Here is a 22,833-nt window from a genome sequence, read left to right on the forward strand (position 1 = left end):
TTACCACGTCATTACACATGAGCGCTCTGTGGCTTACAAAGTGGTTCCGCTGCTCCGGCTCCCAAGAGGGAGCCTGGGCCAGGCCCCGAGCTATGTGGGCGAGGGTGCCACATAGGACTGGAGGAGAACAGGGGGAGGAGTCAGCGTATGGCAAATGTCAAGACAAGTGGATGTCTGTCCCGGGCCAGGGAATGTCCAGGAGGCTCAGGGCTGTGACAGCCCTACAGGGAATCAGAAGAACTGATGCCAACTTAAGGTGCCTAGGGACCGCAGACTGAGCCCCCGAGGGACCCCAGGGAGCCCTTCAGTGAGGAGGGCCTTGGGACTGAGCTGAGCCTCACTGTCCCCTGCACGCCCCACCCCAGAGCTGTTGGGTGCAGCTTCTCTCCCCAGGCCGGATGAGAACTGAGCTGGCCTCCTCTGACTTGGGAAAAAGCAAGCAAGACCTGGAACAAGGAAAGGTGGGAGGGGCTGGGGTACAGTGTGAGCTGAGGAATGGAGGGGCTGCCCGTATGGTATGCCACAGACCAGGGGCACCTCCCCGGCGGCAGGACGCTATACCAGAAATAGCACGGCTTCGGGCACCAGAAGAACTGGGGTCAGGGCCACTTACAGCTGGAGGCCATGGCAAGTCACGAGGCTTCTCACAGTCTCAGCTGCCTCCCGTGTAAAGGCGGCTGATGATAAAATGCCGTCCAGAGCATCAAGTGAGACAATTCGAAAGCATGGTGTACACTTCCTGGTGCTATATAAATGTAAAGCCGTGAAAATAAATTCAAAAGCTAGGGTGCCCCAGGGGGCCAAAGACAGACAGTAATGAAGGGCGTCTAATCTCACACAGGTCAGAGTATTCCTGAGGCCCCGCCAGGAGACCACCCTGCAGGCCCCATCCGCATGGAATGCTACTCCGGGCAGAACGGCCAGCTGCCCTGCTCCAGCCTTCTGGGCCGGAACACCACACAGGCCGAGTGCTGCTGCACCCAGGGTGCCGGCTGGGGAGATGCCTGTGCCCTCTGCCCAGCTGAGGACTCGGGTGAGGCCCCCGAGGGTTCCAAATCCTCGGTGTCAGCTCTGTAAGGTGACACTGAAAGAAGGGGAGAGGGGAAGGGGGGCAGAGCCCTTCTGTTCCTAAGCTTGGATGCCTCCCTGCACAGCTGAATTTGGTGAGATCTGCCCCAGTGGTAAAGGCTACATCCCCGTGGACGGAGCCTGGATGTTTGGACAGACCACGTACACAGGTAACCTCCCTAGAGACCCTCCTCCCCAAACCCCACTCGTCCGAGGGGGCCCAGCCTGGTCCTCCAGGAGGCCCCGGAGGAAGTTCTGCATGTCGCCTCAGCCTCCCGCTCGCTTCCCTCGTTCCTGCCCCAAGGCTGACCGCCTACAGATTTGCAGCGGGAAGGTCTGACCTGAGCCCCCTCTGGAGGTGTCCGTACAACCCGACCTTGGTTCCTCTGCTCCCCTGAGGCTGAACCCTCCAGAACTACGACGCCACGACTAATGCAGTCACGGGGCACAGGGTCGGGGTGGGGAGTACGGAGACAGCTGCTTATCCTCCTGGCCCCACTTACAAAGCCAGAAACTTCGGGGAACCCACACTCAAAGTGGGTAGTTCAGGTCGGAGCCCTTCAGTGCCCTAATCCTGAAGCGGGAGACAGAAAGAGAACAGAAACAGAAGTGGCTTTCCTTAAGTGCTTGCTACATGCCAAGCACTATTGTAAGCACCTAACTATATTAACCTTTTAATCTTCCTAAGGGCAGTAAGAGGTTAAGTCATAGCAGCTGCATTTTTTTGGCGGGAGACTGAGGCAAGGACTCAAGCAAGTTGCCCAAAGGCACCTGACTAGCAGGTGGCAGCGCCAGGATTCCCACCAGCAAGTCTGGCTCTGGACCCCCTAGTCTTACGTTCTGCTTCATCCGGCTTCTCCCCTCCTCTCTGCCCTCCCACAGATGCAGATGAGTGTGTGATGTTCGGCTCCAGTCTCTGCCAGAACGGCCGGTGCCTCAACACAGTGCCTGGTTACATCTGCCTGTGCCACCCCGGCTACCACTACAATGCCCAACGCAGGCGGTGCGAGGGTGAGGACGCGCTGTCCCCCACCCCCACCCCAGGCCACTCACCCAGCCCCCCGCCGGCCAGCCCCATTCTTGCTGGGAGCCCCCACTGCAGCAGGGGAGCTGGAGGGGTTGTCCAGGCTCGAATGTGAGCCCCTGCTGGAAAGGGATCCCCAGGGAGGGGCCTCCCAGGCGGGGCTAGAGCAGGGGAGGAGGGGGAAGCAGGGAGCTACTCTTCATTATCAGTTACAAGAAAACCTCCTTCCGGGAAGCCGGTCTGTGGGCAAGCTGCCTTCGTACCGCCCCACGCATCCCCTCCATCTCTCTGCCACCACAGATCACGACGAGTGCCAGGACCTGGCCTGTGAGGATGGTGAGTGTGTGAACACCGAAGGCTCTTTCCACTGCTTCTGCAGCCCCCCCCTCACCCTGGACCTCAGCCAGCAGCGCTGCGTGAACACCAGTAGCACGGGTCAGTAGGCTAGAGTGGTGGGGCAGCAGGGAGACTGGATCTGGCTGGGAGGGCTCACGTGCCTCTGGACCCTGTGCCACCAGAGGACCTGCCTGACCACGACATCCACACGGACATCTGCTGGAAAAGAGTCACCAATTATGTGTGCAGCCAGCCCCTGCACGGGCGCCGCACCACCTACACAGAATGCTGCTGCCAGGACGGCGAGGCCTGGAGCCAGCAGTGCGCCCTCTGCCCCCCCAGGAGCTCTGGTGAGAAGGGTGACCCGTGCCCACTCGCAGGGAGGGGCCCTAGGGAAGGGAATGCCCTCACCTTGGAGGGAGGGATTTAGAAGGAGGAGAGCAATCAATGTGGCCCTGTCTCCCATCCCTATTGCTTGGGGACAAAGCAGGGCAGGGGGTGGGGTGGGGAGAAGAGCACTGCCAGGAACTTCCGGAGGGGACCAGTCCCAGCATGTTCCCTCTCCCCAGGCAGTGAGCCGGGGAACAGCACACCAGGACTTAGCTACCAGGAACTTGGCAGCTTCCTCTCTCCCTCCTCCCTGACAGAGGTCTATGCTCAGCTGTGCAATGTGGCCCGGATTGAAGCGGAGCGGGAGGCGGGGGTCCACTTCCGGCCAGGCTATGAGTACGGCCCTGGGCCCGAGGACCTGCACTACAGCATCTACAGCCCTGAGGGGGCCCCCTTCTACAACTACCTGGGCCCTGAGGACACCATCCCAGAGCCAGCCTTCCCCAACACAGCCAGCCGCGCCGGGGACCACCTGCCGGTTCTTGAGTCTCCCCTGCAGCCCTCGGAACTCCAGCCCCACTATGTGGCCAGCCAGCCAGGTCTGTGTTGCTGCCCATGTGGGGAAGTGGTGGGCCCCACAGCTGTTTCACTTCCACTTCCTCTAGCTACTGATCACTCCAGTGGGGCGAGGCCGCAGAGGAAGAAAGACCCACCAAGCCCTCTCACGGGTCCCTCAAGGGCCAACTCCAAATGCCCGGTCAGACCCTACTGAGGAACTGGGACAGGGGACACCAAAGAGGTACAGGACACCACCTCCTCCTCAAAAGCTTCCCTGAGGGCGTTGAGAGAGCGAGAGAAAGCAGGCACACCCCAGTCTCTGTTTCCCCCTCCACGCCACTCACAGTGTGCAGAATGACCGGCTCTATGAGCTCACGCTGGTGGCCTGAAATGTGCATTAAGGCTTTCTAATCACTTTAAAGTCCTGCTGTGGTGACCCGCTTTGTAAGTGGCAATGACCCCAGCACACGGGACTGGGATTCTAAGAAGTCGGGCCTGGCACCTGTGCGATGGACGAAGCTGCCACAGGCACAGCCACCGTATCAGACTAAGACCGCACGGGGACTAGGGTCGGGTCTTTCTCAGGGGTTGGGAGCTGCTTAGAGAGGTTCAAGCAGATGCCTAAGTTTTGCTTTGTGTTGAATGAGGGTAATCCCTCTTGCTGCCAGTCTCCCCCACCACACCCCCCAACAAAAAAACTACGCAAAGATTTTTTTTTTTTTTAAAGACTTTATTTATTTACTACGCAAAGATTTTAAACACCACCAACCACAACAAAACCAAAGCTGTAGACGCCCCCTTGCCAGGGCCCTGGCGCTGTGAAAGTAGCGCATCTCGGCCCTCCTGGAACTGACCTGTAGAGCATGGCACGTCTCTGCCACTCCAAGCGGAGACACGTACTTATTTCTTAAGGGTACAGCTTTTGTTTCGGCAGCTTTCCATGAGGCTCCCAACCCTGACCTTAGGAGTTCAACAGCAGCAATCCTTCCTGAGGAGCGTGAGGGCCCCAGGGTCAGGTGCAAGGCCTCAGCTTCCTTCTCTGACTCCCTCCTACCAGAGCACCAGGCCGGCTTTGAAGGGCTTCAGGCAGAGGAATGTGGCATCCTGAACGGCTGCGAGAATGGCCGCTGTGTGCGCGTGAGGGAGGGCTACACCTGTGACTGCTTTGAGGGCTTCCAGCTGGACATGGCCCACATGGCCTGCGTGGGTAAGTGTCAATATGAGTGGCAATGAATACCTAGGGAGCAGGAGGACCCTGATGGCTCTAGGAGGAGAGATTGGACCTGCCCTACTGCTCTGTTAGAAATAGAGACTGAACTTAGGGTAGTTGGAAAATCCACTGCTGCCCCCTAGTGGGCCGTCCTGGAGCCAGGCCAAGTGGGGAATGTGCCAAAGGAAGGTCTCCTGCTGGTTTTAGAAAATCCTTTCCATGGAGATTCCTAGGCAGAAGAAAGGTACAGGAGACATGGTCACTCTGAGGCACAGGATGGATTCACTACCACCAGCTCTGTGTCTCTGAGAAGCTTCGTTTTGAGCAGTGACTTCAGCTTCTGGTTGCCACGTGTAGGATTCCACTGCAGGGCAGAGGCTCAGTGACCACAGCAGCAGAGGCACCTGGGCTCCCTACAGTGCTCTCTTCCCTCCCTTCCTCTTAGATGTGAATGAATGTGATGACCTGAACGGGCCTGCTGCACTCTGTGCCCACGGTCACTGCGAGAACACCGAGGGCTCCTACCGCTGCCACTGTGCTCCAGGTTACGTGGCCGAGGCAGGCCCCCCACACTGCACTGCCAAGGAGTAGCCGTGAGGGGTCAGGGTGGACAGCTACCTGGAAATGGGCCCCAGCCACGGGCAGGGGCCTGGAGGAGGCTTTCCTAGCTGGGAAGACATCATGAAGAAGCAGGCAGAAGGCCCTGCACCTCAGCTCCCAGCCAGACCTGCCTGCTTTTCAGCTCTCCCAGCTTAGGCCCTGGCTGTGAGCTTCTATCACTGCCTTCATGCCGCCATGCCCTTGCTTGGCTCAAACACCACCAAATGCTTTAATGCTTCAGCCACTGGCCTGAGGATCAGCGTATCATCTGTCCTGGCCTTGCCGTGGGATGCTTACCAAAGGATGGCCCTCATCCACCCCCTCAAGCTGTGCAAACATGCAAGGTTGTTCGGACTCATACTGCAGACACGCTTTCCCAGTCACGATCCACATAACATCCTGATGATTCCACAGCTGGGTCAGAGGTCACATCTGCCCGGGTATGGTCCTTCAGTATCTCTTGAGCAAAAAAGGACTGGCAGAAGTTTGGGGAATGACTCCAAGTCCTCCTCCCAAGAACCGTCACCTCAGTCAAGCTCGTCTGGGCCAGATTTTGCCACATCTCCATCCTGTTAGCAGTGCTGTGGCCCCGGGCAGGGGCAGAAGATCCCCTCATCTAAAAGGAGCAAGACTGATACCAGCTTGCTGAGTGGAAGAGACACAGATGAAGGGGAGCACGGAGACTGAGAAAGCAGCAAGAGGGCAATACGGAAAATATGGGGAGGTGATAAGAAAGGGGGAGCCAAGGCTTTCAACAAGGCTAAAGAAAATGTTTGGTTGCTTTGGGTAAGCACTCACAGCCTACCCAGGACAGCTGCTGTGCACCACAGCAAGGTTGCCACAGGACAGGCCATCTCCGATGACCTGTATGAAATACACACTGCTTCTTACACGACACAATCTCTCCTGGGCTCTCCTTTTGTGGGTACCAGTTTGAGGTACTAAAAATAAAGGGGTCTATTCTCTGGCTCGTGAAATATAGTACAGTCTTGTTTAGGGGAAGCCAGATTCCCCACATCGTTTCTTCTCTCTACTCAGAAGCCCTTGCTTTCTCTCAAAAATGGGAAGGCAGGCTGGCATCCCTCTCAGTTTACAAGTAGAGACCCACTCCATCCTTGGCCAGCTAGAAGTTGAGAACCACGGTGGAATAAAGAAAGGTACATTTGGGCTCCTGTTTTTGTTTTTATTTCATATTAAACTAAATTTCTTTACTATGTTGGCTAAGTCTAAATGTTAGACACGAGGATGTGCCTATCCTTTTGCCAGCTCTGCCAAGAGCCTCTGATTGGGATCCAATGGGAAAAGGTTCTTTATTCTTCTAAGACAAGGAAAGCTCTGCCTTTGCATTTGTCTGATGAAAGGCAACGTAAGTAAACAAGACTCCATGTGCCTGAAGACATGGAGATGAATGCTATTTTCTTAATTTAATCTGTCCTGTCCTACCTGCTGCTCTAATTGCCGGCCATCCCATAGTAACTTATTGAATGCTTGTTATGTGCCAGGCACTCTACTTAGTGCTGACCACAAATTTCATTTAATCATCCAGCAATTCCACTTACTATTTTTATTCCCAATGTATAGATGAGTAAATTGAGACACACAGGGTTTAAACAATTTGCTCTATGTCGCTGTACTAGTTGAGATGTTTTCAGCAGACAAAAATACATCGTTACACATTCCTAACAAAAGAAATGTGAGTTAAAACCACACTTGAGACACTTTTTTAAGGCTGTCAGATTGGCCAGCATCAGAAGTTTACTAAGACTCCTAGTTGGCAAGCTTCTGGTGAAAGAGGGACTCACATACGCAGCTGACAGGGCCTTAAAAGGATGCAACTTCTGAAGAAGGTAATATGGCAATGTCTTTCAAAATTATAAAGCACTTACTCTGACCCTTCTAGGAATTTAACCTTCAGATATAGTCTCACCAAATGTGAAATGACACATGTAAGAGGTTATTTATTATAGCATTACTTGTAACAGCAAACGATCAGAAACAATCAGTTGCTACAGGGGCCTAAAAATGAAAGAAAAAAAAATGGCTCTAAATGTCCTGATAAGAAATCCAAACAGACTAAGCGGGGAAAGGCTGTAGAGCAGAAGAGACTGTGTGCTGCTATTTGTCTAAAGAGAGGGGAAAGACACCTGGGTATCTGCTGTCCTCCTCCTCGCCACTCCGCCTCACACCCCGCGCTTCAGAGAACTTCCATATATGCGCTGGCGCTGCGCCGCCTCCCAGCCTCGCCTTCCTGCTCACCCTTCCGGAAAAACTTCATGCACATACACGTATTTCTTTGTATCGAAAACACAAGTAGCATCCTATGCATGCTGTTCTGCACTCTGTTTTCACTTAATCCAGACTTGCACCTAAAGAACTGTCTCATTCTATATTATAATTGTATATTATTCCATTGAACAGATAAATCATAATTTATTTAATCAATCCCCTACTGATGGACATTTCCATTGTTTCCCCTCTCGCTATTATAAGTAATGCCATAATGAATATTCTTGTGTATATGTTATTTCACATTATATCTATGGGATTATACCTATAGGGTAAATTCTTAGAAACAACAGTGGTTTGTGGGGAGGGTGACAGGGTGGATGGGTACAGGATTGGGAGACTTTTCACTGTATCCCCTTTTGCGTCTTTTTGAATTTTGTACCATGTGTATTACCTTTCCAGAAAAATAAAATATTTTTAAATACAGCTTTGGCCATAGACCGCTTAAATGTTCCCTTCTTCATGTATTTATCTGACAATTAAAGCCACATAATTATTTCCGAACTTCTTAAAGCAAACTTTCTTTAAATAGCCCTGTAGCATTTCTGTGGAGAAAGGGCAAATGGATTTTTTTAAAAGAGCAATCAGAAACACCACTGCTAGATACCTAGAACAGTTGAGGAGTTTCCCACCTTTGAGACAAACATGCAAAACTGTAACTATGTTGCAGGGGACAATGTTGGGTCCCAGGCACTACCAGCGGCACCTATCGGCTCTCAGTCAGCACTGAAGGCGGGCTACGCCACACAGTCAGTGCTGCCGCTTCTCTATGTACACTCACTGCTGTATAAAAGGAGACTGAATTAACAGGTTTCAACTCTTAGAAGAAAAGTTAGAAAGTTCTTGGACACCTACTTTAGTAGCCCTTCCTAATCTCTTCTAAGCCTGTTTTGTCCTAATCCCTTGTAATCTGTGGACATTCCCACACAAAGAAACTAAGGATGGGTGGGACACCTACAGCTCACATACCGCTAGTCACTAGCAATCACATAACTGAAGAGTATGATTCCACCACAAGGTTAAGATCTAGATGTTGACTAAGAGACCCCCGCCTTTTGAGCCACCAACATAAAGCAGATAGACAATAGGGGCACCTGGGTGGCTCCATCGGTTAAGCATCTGTCCTCCCCTTGGGTCATGATCTCCAGGTCCTGGAATGGAGCCCTGCCTCAGGCTCTCTACTCAGTGGGGAGTCTGCTTCTCCCTTTCCTTCTGCCCTGCCCCCTACTAGTGCTCTCCCTCTCTCTCTCAAATAAATAAATAACCCCCCCCCCAAAAAAGAAGGGGTCACGCCTGGGTGGCTCAGTGGGTTAAAGCCTCTGCCTTGGGCTCAGGTCATGATCCCAGGGTCCTGGGATTGCCCCACATCGGGCTCCCTACTCAGCAGGGACCCTGCTTCCCTCCTCTCTCTCTCTCTTCCTGCCTCTCTGCCAACTTGTGATCTCTGTCAAATGGATAAATAATATCTTAAAAAAAAAAAAAAAATACGCTGGAGCACCTGGGTGGCTCCATCAGTCAAGTATCTGCCTTCAGCTCAGGTCGTGACCCTGGAGTCCCAGGATCCAGCTCAGCCCAACACTGGGCTCTATGCTCGGGGCGGGGGCGGGGGGGGGGGAGGTGTCTGCTTCTGCCCCTTCCCCTGCTCCTTCTCTCTCTCTCAAATAAAAAATAATTTAAAAAAAAAAGGCATCTTCACAACATAAAGCAGATGCAGGGCTCCCTTACTTCTGCTTCTTGCATATCTTACTAGGGCAAAGGCAGGGCATGCTACCCCCAAACACTCTCTAACTTGCATAAATAAAACCAATTCTGCAACAATAAGGCCTTTCTCCTTGAAAGTAATGGGGAAGCAAAAAAATCTTCCAATGGATACCAGAAGAGTATCAAGTTTTCCTAAATGAATTTGCACAGTAAGCAAAATTTGTGAAAACATCTGCTGGTCTTTACCAGAAAGAGGGCACCTGATCATAAAGGGCCTGCAAAAGACCCTAAACCTATTCTACTAAGCTTACTATTTATTCCAAGCAAATTGCCCACTATCCCCTTGATGCTATTATTTCTCTATGCTCTCTGCTGTTAAAATTTCTACATCATCCTACTCCAATAGAAGCTTCTTATTACTGCTTCGGATTTTCTCATGAGGCTTTCTAGTGTGATAAAGTAAGGTGATTTCTCCCAAACCCACCCTTTCTAAAGCACAGAATCCCAATTCTCCCCATTAACAGCAGGTACTTAGATATAGGCATTCAAAGGGACTCTGTTCCTATCTAAGTGACCATTGCAATTTAATGGTTTATTTAGCAACTAAAGCATTTAAGCTCCTGCTCTGCATGAGTTTTAAAATCACAAAATCATGGGGCACCTGGCTGGCTCAGTCAGTAAAGCATGTAACTCTTGATCTCAGGGTCATGAGTTCAAGCCCCATGCTGGGCATTGAGCTTATTTAAAAAAAATAAATAAAAATAAAGTGCACTCTTTAAAACAGTATGTTCCAACATTTAAAAGGTAGCAAAATCTCTTTTTAAAGAGGATGAAAAGACTTAGTCTGAGCTGAAAATCTAATTAGGCCCAGGTATGGGTAGCAACTTTAAATGTCTTAGTAAACTTAAACAGACGCTCCCATGATATGCTGTTTTCTACCTCCTCCCATGGAAATCTGCAAAGGTCAGGTTTCTGAGTGTCCCTTCCTTCTCTTTGTACACATTGTACACACAACAGCTTGCTTTCTCTAAATCCTAGGTTTTTCCATATTGAAAATATAAGTACCCAAGCTTCATCTTGTCTCTAAAATCTACATTTCCCTTTTTAATGGTAAATTCTTTTGCTGAATGACCTTAATTCCAATCCAGTCCAGAAATGCAAGTTTTTGCTGTAATGAACTTTTAGGCTATTGAGGAAAATAAGAGTTTAACCAATAATTTTTCCAGAAGTAATTTGGTTGTGGTTTTCCCACATGAGCATTAATAAATCATTTGTCATGGTGGTGGTATTTCTGTCTTTTTTTTAGTTGTCTGTCCATGAAGTTCTGGGTCCCCCAGCACTGTCACATTCTTCCAACAACTATTGCTAGCTCTGTAGCCTAATTAAGTGCCATACCCAAACAAGTACTTTAAAATTCACTGGAATTTGTGGCTTCAAGAGCTTTTCTTTCAGCAACCCTAACATAAAGTTGCCAGGTTTAACAAATAAAAATGCACAATGCCCAGATAAACAACAAGTAATTTTTAGTATATGTCTCATAAAATATTTGGGACACGCTGACACTAAAAATTATTTATTTGAAATTCAAATTTAACTGGGCATCCTGCATTTTATCTGGTAATCCAACCTGAAAGAAAATCCCTAACCATCCATTATCTTTATCAACAAGGGGACCCCTTCCTGCTATGCATGAGACCAAAGACATTTTTAGTAAAGCAACATGTCCTAAAAAGACTCAGTCATTGAATAATCGCAGAATCTTAAAATGTCTGTGTGAGTACAGAGTATGAGGCCTATTTTTTAAATGATTCAGGTTATCAGTGGGGCTTAGATCCAAGTTTCCTGGGTGATGGACTGGTTTTGTGAATCTAGCAGACCTGCGAGTAAGAGAGGAAAATGTATCTACCCTAACAAATGGGAAGCGGGGAATGGGCAGCACAGAAAATAAGGATGTAGGAGGAAAAGGAAAAAAAAAAAAAAAAAGAAAGAAAGAAAGAAAAAGAAGGGTGTCACTAGCACATTCAGGAAGAGTGAGATGAAAAAGAGAAACTTCCATTTGCCTTTCTCATCCTTTCTAGCCTAGTAACCAGTGTTCAAGCTACCCAATCTGTGACCCTGATCCAGAACACAAGTAACTAAGGACTTTCTTCAGAATGGAACTTTTATACATAGCTACACACCTATGTACAAGCACCTGAGAAGTGACTCCAAATTTTGGAACGTTGGAGGCTCTACAGATTATAGCGGGCAGATTTCAACCAGTTAGTGTATCTTAGATCACAGCACCTAGAGGCTTGGCCTTAGAAATGTGTGAGTGAAAAACAGATCGAGAGTAAAAGCTTCATATTCTGAAAATAACAGTGGCAAAACACAACACTCCTGGACTGAGGGAAATAAAACTGAGAGGAGGACATGATTGGAAGGAAACCTCTAGAATTCTACTAATCCGAGGTTCCTCAAATTGGTACAAGTGGCAGCAATCTCTGGGTCACCTGTCATCACATCAAAGTTTGACAGAGAAGGATGAGCCGCAGGAGCAGCCTTGCTGAGCTTGAGGGTTGTTCAACACTTGAAATGAGCTTCGGATCAGTTCTTGGCTGAAGTCCACCTGGGCCCCTTTCACGAAGGCCAAGCTATCAGAGTCAACCACAACTCTCGCCCCACCCTGTTCAAACACCCTGAAAAAGACAGGAGGAAGACATTAAGGACTATCATAAACACCAAAACCATAACACCCTCTGAGCCCTGGGGTGCATATCCTGTTTTTCCAAATACAGGAGAAGCATTCCTTATTACCTCTAACAAGTGCTGCTTTTCTCTGAGGCAAAAAGGGTCAATGGAATGAATACTGGTAATGGTTTAGGGATTTAGGCCTGGAATCCAGTCCAGCCGGACTATGCTAAGGACCTAGGCAGGCCAACTTCCCTCCTGTAATATAGTTATTCTGAATCATGACAACAAATCCTCATTGTATTCCCGCTGTGTGAGAAGGATGGTGTTGGGCGTTCTTAGCAAACCTTTTAAATTCGAAACAAACGTGCACTTTTATCCCTCCCACACATTCTCTGAGGACCCACCCCTTCCTTCTTGCCTGTCGTCGGGGTTGATAATTGTATCCAGGGAAAATTTGTATTGGAATCCAGAGCATCCACCTCCCTCCACCTCCAGCCTTAGGAATTCCGACCCTTCGGTGATTTCCAGAAGTCTCTGAAATGCAAAAACGGGAATCAAGAATGCCCGGCAAGAGGTGGCAGAAGGGGGAGCCAAGGGGAAGTCCCCGCACTCCTGGCCCTCGCTGGGGAACCGCCGCCCCGCGTCCGACCTCCTACCTGGACGCAGCTGGCGGTGAGGTGGATCTGCCCTTCGCCGGCCTCGGGGCTGGAGGACGACGCTTCCCGACGAGCCTGAGGTCCTCGAGAGGCCGCAAGGAGCCTGCTGCACATGGGAGGGGGATGAGCCCGGGAGCAGAGGGGCACCTGGTCACTTCTACCTGGACAGCCTCCCGGCAACCCTGACGACCTCCACCTGGACAGGCTCACATCAAGCCCTCGCCTCCCCCGCAGGCCTTCGTTCCCCCCTTAGTTCTGGAGGCGCAGAACCTAACACCCTTCCCAGGTGCCTTTGTAGGCTTGGTACCTGCCCCTTGCCCAGGGAGTGACCGCTCTCAGCGCCGCGGCCGTTAGAGACAGCCCGAGCACCGCAGCCATCTTCCTCCACAAACCCCGCCCCTCGCGTCGCCCCAATCCTTTTCTCCACCTGGGCTTTCGGAGGCGGGACCCACAGAGACCCCGCCCCCGAGCGCCCCTGTTGGGTAGTACTGGAGGAGAAGAGATTTGATTGGCTAGAAATGCTTCCATTTACGGAAGCGAAGGCGCACCAAACAAAATCCAGAGGCGCGTCTGTGCGAGGAGGCGGCGGGGCGGAGGCGGATCCAAGCCTGCGGAGCCGCCGAGGGGACCAGATGGGCGGAGATAGCTGGCGTCTGGGCGGGACCGAGGCAAGCTTGGCTCTCCGGGCGGGGAGGCGGGGCGCGGGCAGGGCCCGCCGTAGATGCTGGTGATGAGTGGCCTGACCAGGCTCCTCCCCTGGCCCGCCCCGGCAGGTTTATCTTGTGACTGGAACGATCCCCTCTTCCTTCCTCGCGCTTGGAACCTGTTTAGCTGCGATGCGTTTCTTGGTCGCCGCGTTCCTGCTCCTGGCGCTCGGTGCCTCCGCCCTGGCGGAGCCGGTGCATTTCAAGGACTGCGGTGAGCCCCAACCTGCCCGAGATTCCCGCGCCCTCTGCAGCAGCCCCTTGGGGAACCCCGCGCCGAGACCCCCCGGCTAGGTTGGGCGGGTCCCGCGGGCGGTCAGGCTCAGCCGCTGGAGTGGGCCGGGGTCGGGGAGAAGCTGCGGGTGGCGAAACCCAACGGCAGACAACTTTGTCTCTTTCCTGAGACGCGTGGTTGGGGTCCCTGAACATTACCTGGAGCTGGGCCTTTTGCTGAAGTTTCCTAAAGTTTGTAGGGCAAACCACTAGAGATCCCACTGCTACGCGGGGCGTGAGCGGTGGGGCGCAGAACTTTGTGTACGCCTCGTATCTTGGATGACCTCTCCCTCCCCACGCCGCTTGCTTTTATTTTTAATTTCCCTTTTGCTGACAAGTCAAAAGCCAATTCTCCTTTTCATGATTTACTCCATTGCCGCTTCCCTTGGGCTATATAATTTTGTGATTCTTAATCACTGTTTCCTCCTGTACGTAAAACTCGTGTTGCTGGTCACAGCTTGTAACACATAACCCACTCTTGTCTCTGTGGTAGGGATCTTTTGGGGGAAATACAAGGGGGGGGGGGGCGGGTACTAAATAGTGAGTCAAGTCTATGGAATTATTTGTTCGAGCAGAACTTTCCAGAAGTGAAAAGGTGGGATGATAAGTGAAAGAAGACATTTTATAGAATCTGTGAGCTGGAAGGAAGCTTGGAGATCCTGGAGTCAATTCTTGAACTCCAGAGATGTTGGGTAACTTACCCAAAGTCACCCAGCAGAGTGGGAACGAGAATAAGTTTGATCCTTTATATCTAGTGCCCAGGTAATAGAAACTGCTCAGTAAATATGTGTTGAAAAAGTAAATGAGGGAATAGATAATCTCCACTATATCATCAATTATGTTGAAACAAAAACAAAGTTGGGCTAGGGGACAGGATTGATTAAAGAGTAAAGACTGCAGACCTCTTAATACTTAACAAATGCTGTTCCACGGAACTACTGGCACTTGAAAGATGCTGTTATCGCCTCAAATTACTGCCTTTCCCTCCATTAAACTTAGTGGCCAAATTTGGACGAAGATGTTATATTAACTTTATTAACTCATTCCGCCCTCAGGATCTGTTTTACAGATGAGGAATCAGGCACATGGAGTGACTTACCAAGTTCTTAGAGCTAGTAAGCTGTAGGAAATTAGTGGGTGTTTGTGAACCACTTTGGGTTTCAGTGGTAACATTAAATTAACATTAAGAACAACATCTATGGAAACCAAATCCAGATACTGTTCTCATTTGAAAAAAGCAGCTGTACACCTATGGCAAGAACTTCTAAAGGGAAGGATGGTTTCAGTTGCAGATTTTCAATTGACTTCTGAATTGGGAAATCACAGTGTAAAAACGTCAGTGCCCACATCAAAGCGTTTTCAAGTGCTGCTTTACCACTGACCCTTCCCCCTGGAGTGGTATTTCCTCAAGTAAGCAATGCGGCCAAGCAAACTGGCTTTGCTATTTTTTTTTTTAATTTTTTATTTTTTCAGCATAACAGTATTCATTATTTTTGCACCACACCCAGTGCTCCATGCAATCCGTGCCCTCTACCATACCCACCACCTGGTGCCCCCAACCTCCCACCCCCCACTGGCTTTGCTATTTTTGCCGATTAGGACTGAGGAGTTTGTTCTGTGGACATTGAAAGTCCAAGCACCTCTTGTCAGTAAAAGTGGATGAAGGAGCTCCAAGTAAGGCCCTTTCCTCGGGTCCTCCTAGAACACGTGACCCAGTCTGGAAAGAAGCAGATAGAAGTGGACGTTGAAAGCTCTAGCATAAGCACTGATCTTCAATAGGTTGTTGATTCAAGTTCCGGATATCTGTTTTCCTGTCTGTAGAAGATAGGAGGACACAGCAAGCGGCAGATGGTGCTTGCAGAAGAGAGTTCTTGCAGATGTATTTTGAGAACTTTGCTCATGATGGAGAAGGAAGCTGGGGATGAGAGACGGCAAGTTATTATTTACAGACCTCCCTGGAGCAGTGTTGGTCAGTTCGATGAAACTGTCCCAGCCGAGAGCAGGCACAGGCTGAGAAGGCCAAGACCTTCAACATGAGCTTCTCTTTTCATATCCGATGGGCTGAGCAAACCTGGTGACTGCAAAGGAGAGGCCCACCTTTTGTGTCAAAAAGGAACTTGCTGACCCACCCAGGAGCAGCTATTCTAGATTAAATTCGAGGACCAAATCCCGATGAGATGGTAATAAAATGAACACCTACATAGCGCTCCTATGTTGCAAACACTTACCTAAGAGCTCTAAGTGTGTTAGCTCACTTACCCGATGAGGCAGTCACTGTTAACTTTCCCCCAGAGGGGTGAAGTATCTTGTTTTGAAGTTTTGCAGTAAGTCCTGGAGCCTGTGAGATTGCAAACCCAGGTGTCAGTCCCAGAGCCTATCTCTCAGCCTTGATGGCTGAATGGCAGAGCTTAAGCTTTCCTGGCAGGGGTGGGAAGGGGAGGGTGTTTCGGTGGCGCCTGGCTGGCTCGGTTGGTTGGGCGTCTGCCTTCAGCTTGGGTCTTGATCCCAGGGTCCTGGGAATGGAGCCTCAGCAGGGAGCCTGCTTCTCCCTCTCCCTCTGCCTGCCTGCCGTTCCCCGTGGTTGTATGTGCTCGCTCTCTCTCTCTCTCTCTCTCTCTGGCAAACAAAATCTCTTTAAAAAAAAAAACAAAAAAGCTTTCCTTGGTGTAGATGGTGTTAACAGGCAGTTTGCTTGCTTTCTCTCCATTCAGCTGTCCAGTTTCAGGGGCCTGGATCAGACAGTGGGATTTTGAAAGATTTTACTGAACCTGTTTAGGGCAAGGATTTATTGGGAACAAATAGCACTTTTGCCTTTGTTTAGACTGCAGAGACACACAGTGTGTCCCAGAAACACTTAATTTTGAAGAACGCGTGTTTCCGAAGTGGAGTATACGCTTGTATACTGCAGATGCGTTCTTAAGATTGCTTTTACTGGTAGGGGTATACAAAGCTCGGTGACCACCAATTTGGAGCGAAACCAGGACAGGATCGGAAGAACATGGGTGGGGGGCTGGTTCAGGAGAAGCCAGTCTCTATGGCAGCCCTGAGCCCTGAGCCATCACTTGTGCTGTAAGTATGCTGCTTTAAATTCTGGCTGGTTCAGTCCTTAAGCATCTGCCTTGGGCTCAGGTTCCTGCGATGGGGCTCCGATGGAGCCCCTATGGAGCCCCGCATAGCCCTGCTCAGTGGGAAGCCTGCTCCTCCCTCTCTCCCTCCCCCTGCTTGTGTTCCCTTTCTCGCTGTCTCTCTCTCTCTGTGTGTCAAATAAATAAATAAAATCTTTTCTAAAAAAATTTAAAAAATAAATCCTGCATGGGAATGGAAGGAGGAGTGGGGATGACTTTCCCTGGTGTAGCCCTCCCAAGAAGATACAGAGCAGGGCGGCTGCCTTTTTATACTTACCCGATTTTCTTCATTCCCCTTCAGCCATCAAATATGAAGAGTTTCCTGGAGAGCAGGGCACATTCCCATTAAGTAGGGGACAGCATAGGTGGTTTATTTTCCCTCCTATTCCAATTCATTTTTTCTTTTTGTTTAACAGGTTCTGGGGTTGGTGTTATAAAGGAACTGAATGTGAACCCATGCCCTACCCAGCCCTGCAAACTGCACAAAGGCCAGTCTTACAGTGTCAATGTCACCTTCACCAGTAGTGAGTAAAAGTGGCTGTTGCCTTCAAGTTCATCTTAAAGCCTAATAAATCTCAAGTATTGGAATAAACATGAGGATGTGGGGTGGAGGCATTGCAGTCAGGACGTCCGTGACCTCCCTTCCTGCCTGTGCAAAGCTCAGACCTACCTTCCTAAGGGAATTTGCTGGGGACCCAAGAAAAAAAATCTGAGCTTCATTTCTAGAAAGGGCATCTACTTTGAATCCTTTCCTCGCTTTCTATCCTGTCGAACTAGATGGGACAGCCTAATAAGAAATCTCAACGTTCCTGGGGCGCCTGGGTGGCTCAGTGGGTTAAGCCGCTGCCTTCGGCTCAGGTCATGATCTCAGGGTCCTGGGATCGAGCCCCGCATCGGCTCTTTGCTCAGCAGGGAGCCTGCTTCCTTCTCTCTGACTGGCTCTCTGCCTGCTTGTGATCTCTCTCTGTCAAATAAATAAATAAAATCTTTAAAAAAAAAAAAGAAAAAGAAAAGAAATCTCAACGTTCCTGTCATCTTCTGTTCTTAAGCCTAAATCCTAAGCTCTTAAATCCTAGAGTTGTTTTCTCTCCTGGATGTTACCCTGGCCCCCTCTATTGTCCCAAACCAAAAACGTGCTTTGTAAACAAGAGTAATCCCCAACCCAGAAAGAAAGAAAGAAAGAAAGAGAGAAACAGAGCCAGTACTCTGGATCTCCAGAATAACCTAACAGCTAGTTAGTTGCCCTAATTTTATTGTATTTATTCCTTCTACCTGCCCATCTTATGATATGGAGGTTAGAGGGAAAGCAAGAAATACACCTCTTCTTTCTAATCTTAGCCAGTTTCTAAAGGGTTCTCTCTTCCTGTTACAGCCCATGGCATTTCTGTGGAGCTCCCTTTCCATTTTGTTCTTAATTTTCTAATGGAATCCTGCGGGCAGGGCATTTGAGAATCCAGAGATCAGTCTTCTAAAACTCCATAAGATACCCTGTACACTTGACAGAAACTGATATAATTAACAAAGTTTACTGCCAAAAAACTCTGTGACTTTGTTGGATAAGGTTATTTACGTAGCTCTGATTCCCCCAAGAAACTGAAAGACCATTAAGAGCAAGGTGGGAGTGAGAGCAAAGAAAACAACCGTCTTGGTTGCTTTTTTTGTTTTGTTTTTAGAGTGAATACTTAGTCTGTAGCATTCACAGAGGTATTAGGCATAACTACAAGAGAAATAGACTCTAGGAATGAAGAAATACAGACTTGATGATTTGTTCTCCTCGCAGTGCCGTTGCTTGGGACCATATCTTAATTTTTTCCTTAGGGTTTTGAAATAAGCTGTTCCCTTTACTATCTAATTCTCTTTTGTTTCTCTTAGATATTCTGTCTCAAAGTAGCAAAGCTGTGGTGCATGGCATCGTGTTGGGCGTCCCTGTTCCCTTTCCCATTCCTGAGGCTGATGGTTGTAAGAGTGGAATCAACTGCCCCATCCAAAAAGACAAGACCTACAGCTACCTGAATAAACTGCCCGTGAAGAATGAGTACCCCTCCGTAAGTGACCTTGTCGTTCGGGATGCCGAAGGCCTGTGACTAGATGAGAACTCTGAGGGGAGAGGAAGAGAAGATTGGGGTCCGGGTCCTTCATCTGTCTGTGATGAAGCACAGAAGCTGGGGGGTTGAGGAGATGAGTGGGAGTGTTAGGAATCCTGAGGTAAGGCAGATCCTCTTCACCACTGCCCTCTGTTCTTTGTCGCCTCCTGACGCCATTTTGATACACAATGTCTCCCTCCATCCCCCTGACCACACTTCGCTGAGCAATATTACGTCTGCTTTATGAGTGAAGAAATTTGAGCCTCCAGTGTTAAGCAGTAGGAACAGAGTCTACTCTGCTCAGAAACATTACATCTCGATCTAGAGCCAGGCCTTGTGACCCCCAAAACCTATGCACTGTTAAAAGATTGTATGCAGAGGTGCCTGGGTGGCTCGGTGGGTTAAAGCCTCTGCCTTCGGCTCAAGTCACGATCTCAGGGTCCTGGGATCGAGCCCTGCATTGGGCTCTCTGCTCAGCAGGGAGCCTGCTTCCCCCTCCCTCTCTGCCTGCTTGTGATCTCTGTTTGTCAGATAAATAAATAAATAAACTCTTTTAAAAAAAAAATAAAAGATTGTAGGCAGATACCAAATAGTTCAAGATGCCGAGTTATCAAAAAATCTTGGTTTCTCCATTAATCTCTTAAGAGAACAGTAGTCTCCCAGCTCTATAATAGAAAGGTCACTCTCCACACACTTCTTTCTCCCCTGCGTCGGTCTCCAGCCCCTACCTTGCCCTCTGACTCACCCTGCTATACCTGCTGCTTTTCCTTCCAGACACTTGTGAGGCAGAACCTGTTGGAATGGGCATGTGTTAAGGATAAGAATCCTGATGGGCAGCCCTGTCAGGACCCCTCTCATTCTTGAGAGCTTTTCCTCTACCCTTACTAAACTTCTATGGCTTTACTCACCAAAAAAAAAAAAAAAAAAAAAGGAATCCTGATAAGAATGAGGAAGTAAAGAGATTCCTGTTTTCTATAAAGGAAAACAAGCTGCATTTTTTTTTTTTTTTTTTTTGGAAAGGAAATCAAGGAGAAGCCAGCAGCAGCCTGGCCATTTATTTTTTAGGAGTGGCAAGTCATTGAAGAGCATTGCAAAGAGACTCTAATAGCGGGTATCTGTGTTTGAGGAATGTCAGAGACCCTACAGGTCAAGAACAGGTTTGTAGATTCATTTGCGGAGTATCCATAAAATCATTGGCATTTCCGAGTCTCTGGTCCCTTACATGGAGTGTCTGATTAGGGTCTGCCACCTCATAGGCATTTTGTATATGGTAGTTATTGTTAAGTGAATAACATTTCATTTGAAAAAAGGCTTAAACTATGTTAATTTAGGCATTAAGTGAAACAGTAGTTAATGTGTTCTAGTCTTGAAAAACTTACAAGTTTCCAGAAGCCAGGTTTCCCGGTCACTCGTGTATTGTTAAGAAACGTACAAATTAGAGGTAGTAACTAATAACAGGTAAGCAATTATCTACATAAGAAAGGACTGGAAAATTATCAGAGATTTATTAAGAATTAGAAAGGGCAGGGGCATCTGGGTGGCTCAGTGGGTTAAAGCCTCTGCCTTCGGCTCAGGTCATGATCCCAGGGTCCTGGGATCAAGCCCCACATCGGGCTCTCTGCTCATTGAGGAGCCTGCTTCCCTTCTCCTCTCTCTCTGCCTACTTGTGATCTCTTTCTGTCAAATAAATAAAATCTTTAAAAAGAAAAATTAGAAGGGGCAATCCATACTATAATAAATCAAAGCAGAGATTTCTAATGAGGTGTTGTTATTAAAAAAAAAAGAAAAAGTTCAAGATATAACTGAAGCTATTTTGCTACAAAGCGTTACTGTTCCAGAAATTATTCATACAGTCCTAAACCTCTTCAGACATCCTTTGTGTGTTGATATCTTCAGTACTAGTAACAAGGTATTTTATTATGCCTACGAATTGGACATTCTGCTCTCTGCTCCTAATTGGTTATGCTTGGAAAGAGCTGGATCGGATTGCCAAATCTATAAGAAATTGTTTAAATGTAAAATTACCTCCCGTGCAAGGCTTCGTCATGTACCGTTCATCTCAGAGGGACAAGAGCGCTTTTGGAATTAGATCCCACGAGTCAGTGAGGTGAGCGTGTAGCGCCACTCACACCAAATCACATGTGGGACTTGGTTTGCTCATGTGAGCTCAAGTGTACCGGCAGCGCCCACATCCCAGGCAGCCCTCCTGATGGCATGATTCAAGAAGAGAGAGCTGAGGAATTAGGCAGTTTGTTACTAGGAATCATAGTTAAACCTGTTCCGGATTGAGGCGAGGTCCTGCTTTCATTTTTCCTAATTCTTTTTCTCTTTCTCCAGATCAAACTGGTGGTGCAATGGGAGCTCCTGGGCGACAAAGGCCAGCATCTCTTCTGCTGGGAAATCCCAGTGCAGATCGAAGGCTAGACCTGCTGCTGCCAATATGTCCGTCGGGGGCTGAGAGAGCACAGGAGAAATCCAGTCTAACCTAGATGAGTGCCATAAGATGAAAGGAATTTCCACACCACTGTGTTATGCCTCTCAGCCTCCAAAGGGTTCCAGACCCCCTTTCCTGAGAGCTCTGAACTATTGCCCTTGTAGTGTCTTTTGTGAAGGGGTAGGGGAGAAATGAGAGAAGGAGGGGGATAGGCATGGCTTGAATTGTCTTCCGTGTTTTTTGCTATTGGGAGAAGGAGGGTCCAGCAGTCAGGACCCGAGTGAGGCTGTGTAGGGCTGTTGGATAACTTGCCCTCGGGTTATGGGCCCTGGCAGCAGAGGGTGGGTTCCAGACCTCTCCCACCTCCTGGGATATCACATCTTCAGGTTCCTCGACTCCAAGTGCCTCCTTGAGTTCAGCGCATTGGGCCAGCGCCTCAACTCCGCCACTGGACGACAGTGACTTGCTGTCCGGCGGTGCCCATCCTCTCTCGGTGGAGGGGAGGTGCTCTGCCACAGAAACTCCCCTCTGAGCAGCCAGTCCTCTATGGTGATCTCCTATCTCCTTTTCTGTCTTAGGTGGTTTTCATTAAATGCAGCACTTGATAGCAGATGTTTGATTTTTTTTTTTTTTTTAACAACACTAACTTATGGCTTCCTGATGCCCCTGGAAATGTCCTTTTGAAGTAAATAAAACTTGGCAGGCTTGTCTTCTGCATGTTGGTGGTGGTCGTCTGCTTCTTTCAGTGTTTTCCCCCAGATCTGTGGAAGGCGGACACCCGGTCCCATGGTCCCACAGTGCAGCAAAGACGGGACACATCCAGTCACTGCCCTTTCTTCCCTCTTCGCCCAATTAGACTTTGCCTATCTGTTTTATACAAAACGACATGATAGTTTTGCTTTATTTTGCACACTCTTGACACCACCAGATGTGCTTGAGAGAAGCGGTGAAAGCAAACACCACCTAGTTCAATGATAACATGTGAAAAGTCAAGGGGACTCAGTGGGGGGGTGCGGAGCAGCAAGCAAGAGGTTGCAGGTTGGCGCGAAGCATAGTAGTCTTTTGGGAGCCATAACTGTGAGGAAAGTCTAGAAGCTTAAAAATGAAAGGGGCAGTTGTGGCAGATAACGGCCAAGTTAATGAAATCTTGGCGTTTATTGCTTTTGAAGTGCAAGTATAATCATGGGGCGTGTATTTCACTGCCTGTTTTAATCAGTGTACTGTCCATCACCTTTTAGCAGTCACAGGTGCAACAGCCCTATTCATGAGTGAGTTGGGGAATGTGGACCTTGAAAGGCCATCCCTTTTAGATTGGGGTGCTTAGACAGCAAGTAAGTCACGTGGTCCAGTTCATTTCATCCCACTAACTTCGCTAGAACCTTGGATTTCCTTGGCTTGTGAGTTTCCCAGGAAAACCACCAGGGGACAGGCATAGATCAGGAATAAAATTAGCAGCAGCCAAGACTTACTAGTTAATTCCCAGAACCTTTCAACCACTGTCTTCTTTAGCTGAGACACTTGGTGTATCCTCTCAAGTTGTGTCTAGGGAGTCAGCCCACTCATGGGTGTTGCCGTGATGGGCCCTAGGTCTGTCAGCCTCAGACAACTCCGGAGGTAGGTAACTGCTGTGGGTTCTGGCTTCAGACAGCTAGTTGGATCCTGGCTTCACCAATTCATAGGACTACCAGGGCAGTCCGCAAATCCCTTAACCTCTCTGTGCTTCTGTTGCCTTACCTGTTAAATAGGTATAATGAACTTCAGGGCTACAGCG

At 49.0% G+C, this 22,833-nt stretch overlaps 3 protein-coding genes across 8 annotated transcripts in view; 2 read left to right on the forward strand and 1 right to left on the reverse strand.

The window, feature by feature from the left end:
- The window catches only part of LTBP2 (latent transforming growth factor beta binding protein 2), a 102,028-nt gene extending 94,190 nt beyond the window's left edge, over positions 1-7,838 (forward strand). Inside the window, exons 30-37 of the mRNA XM_047737098.1 lie at positions 842-1,033; positions 1,155-1,238; positions 1,951-2,079; positions 2,393-2,527; positions 2,611-2,778; positions 3,076-3,357; positions 4,374-4,523; positions 4,972-7,838. Of these exons, the coding sequence (XP_047593054.1) occupies positions 842-1,033; positions 1,155-1,238; positions 1,951-2,079; positions 2,393-2,527; positions 2,611-2,778; positions 3,076-3,357; positions 4,374-4,523; positions 4,972-5,117 (1,286 nt within the window). The 3' untranslated portion in view covers positions 5,118-7,838. The remainder of the gene's footprint in view (positions 1-841; positions 1,034-1,154; positions 1,239-1,950; positions 2,080-2,392; positions 2,528-2,610; positions 2,779-3,075; positions 3,358-4,373; positions 4,524-4,971) is intronic.
- ISCA2 (iron-sulfur cluster assembly 2) lies at positions 6-12,844 on the reverse strand. Of its 5 annotated transcripts, none has more exons than XM_047736123.1 (5): positions 12,750-12,840; positions 12,443-12,548; positions 12,205-12,320; positions 11,606-11,791; positions 6-117 (listed from the first exon to the last, which is right to left on the reverse strand). In XM_047736123.1, exons 1-4 carry the CDS (start codon positions 12,818-12,820, stop codon positions 11,617-11,619), a joined length of 468 nt encoding a protein of 155 aa, XP_047592079.1. In that variant the 5' UTR covers positions 12,821-12,840; the 3' UTR covers positions 6-117; positions 11,606-11,616. The 5 variants fall into 5 exon arrangements, with proteins under 5 accessions (XP_047592079.1, XP_047592080.1, XP_047592078.1 ...); XM_047736124.1 differs by lacking the exon at positions 6-117 and adding an exon at positions 4,517-4,755; XM_047736122.1 differs by lacking the exon at positions 6-117 and adding an exon at positions 6,676-7,957.
- A 371-nt stretch (positions 12,845-13,215) lies between these two features.
- Positions 13,216-21,779, forward strand: NPC2 (NPC intracellular cholesterol transporter 2). Of its 2 annotated transcripts, XM_047738548.1 has the most exons (5): positions 13,216-13,360; positions 16,961-17,068; positions 18,417-18,589; positions 20,966-21,066; positions 21,449-21,779. In XM_047738548.1, exons 1-4 carry the CDS (start codon positions 13,279-13,281, stop codon positions 21,050-21,052), a joined length of 450 nt encoding a protein of 149 aa, XP_047594504.1. In that variant the 5' UTR covers positions 13,216-13,278; the 3' UTR covers positions 21,053-21,066; positions 21,449-21,779. The 2 variants fall into 2 exon arrangements, with proteins under 2 accessions (XP_047594504.1, XP_047594503.1); XM_047738547.1 differs by having other exon boundaries at positions 20,966-21,779.
- Positions 21,780-22,833: the final 1,054 nt, after the last annotated feature.

The sequence above is a fragment of the Lutra lutra genome, chromosome 7 (assembly GCF_902655055.1).
Source record: "Lutra lutra chromosome 7, mLutLut1.2, whole genome shotgun sequence".
NCBI lineage: Eukaryota > Metazoa > Chordata > Mammalia > Carnivora > Mustelidae > Lutra > Lutra lutra.

What these genes read in the sequence shown, in the direction of transcription:
- NPC2 (XM_047738547.1), top strand. Translation starts at nt 13,279, where the DNA reads ATGCGTTTCTTGGTCGCCGCGTTCCTGCTCCTGGCGCTCGGTGCCTCC. An exon ending in GGTGCATTTCAAGGACTGCG is followed by an intron (nt 13,361 to 16,960) that starts GTGAGCCCCAAC and finishes TTTGTTTAACAG; the next exon opens with GTTCTGGGGTTGGTGTTATA. An exon ending in CAATGTCACCTTCACCAGTA is followed by an intron (nt 17,069 to 18,416) that starts GTGAGTAAAAGT and finishes TGTTTCTCTTAG; the next exon opens with ATATTCTGTCTCAAAGTAGC.
- ISCA2 (XM_047736123.1), bottom strand. Translation starts at nt 12,820, where the DNA reads ATGGCTGCGGTGCTCGGGCTGTCTCTAACGGCCGCGGCGCTGAGAGCG. An exon ending in ACTCCCTGGGCAAGGGGCAG is followed by an intron (nt 12,549 to 12,749) that starts GTACCAAGCCTA and finishes TCCCATGTGCAG; the next exon opens with CAGGCTCCTTGCGGCCTCTC. An exon ending in ATTATCAACCCCGACGACAG is followed by an intron (nt 11,792 to 12,204) that starts GCAAGAAGGAAG and finishes TGTCTTTTTCAG; the next exon opens with GGTGTTTGAACAGGGTGGGG.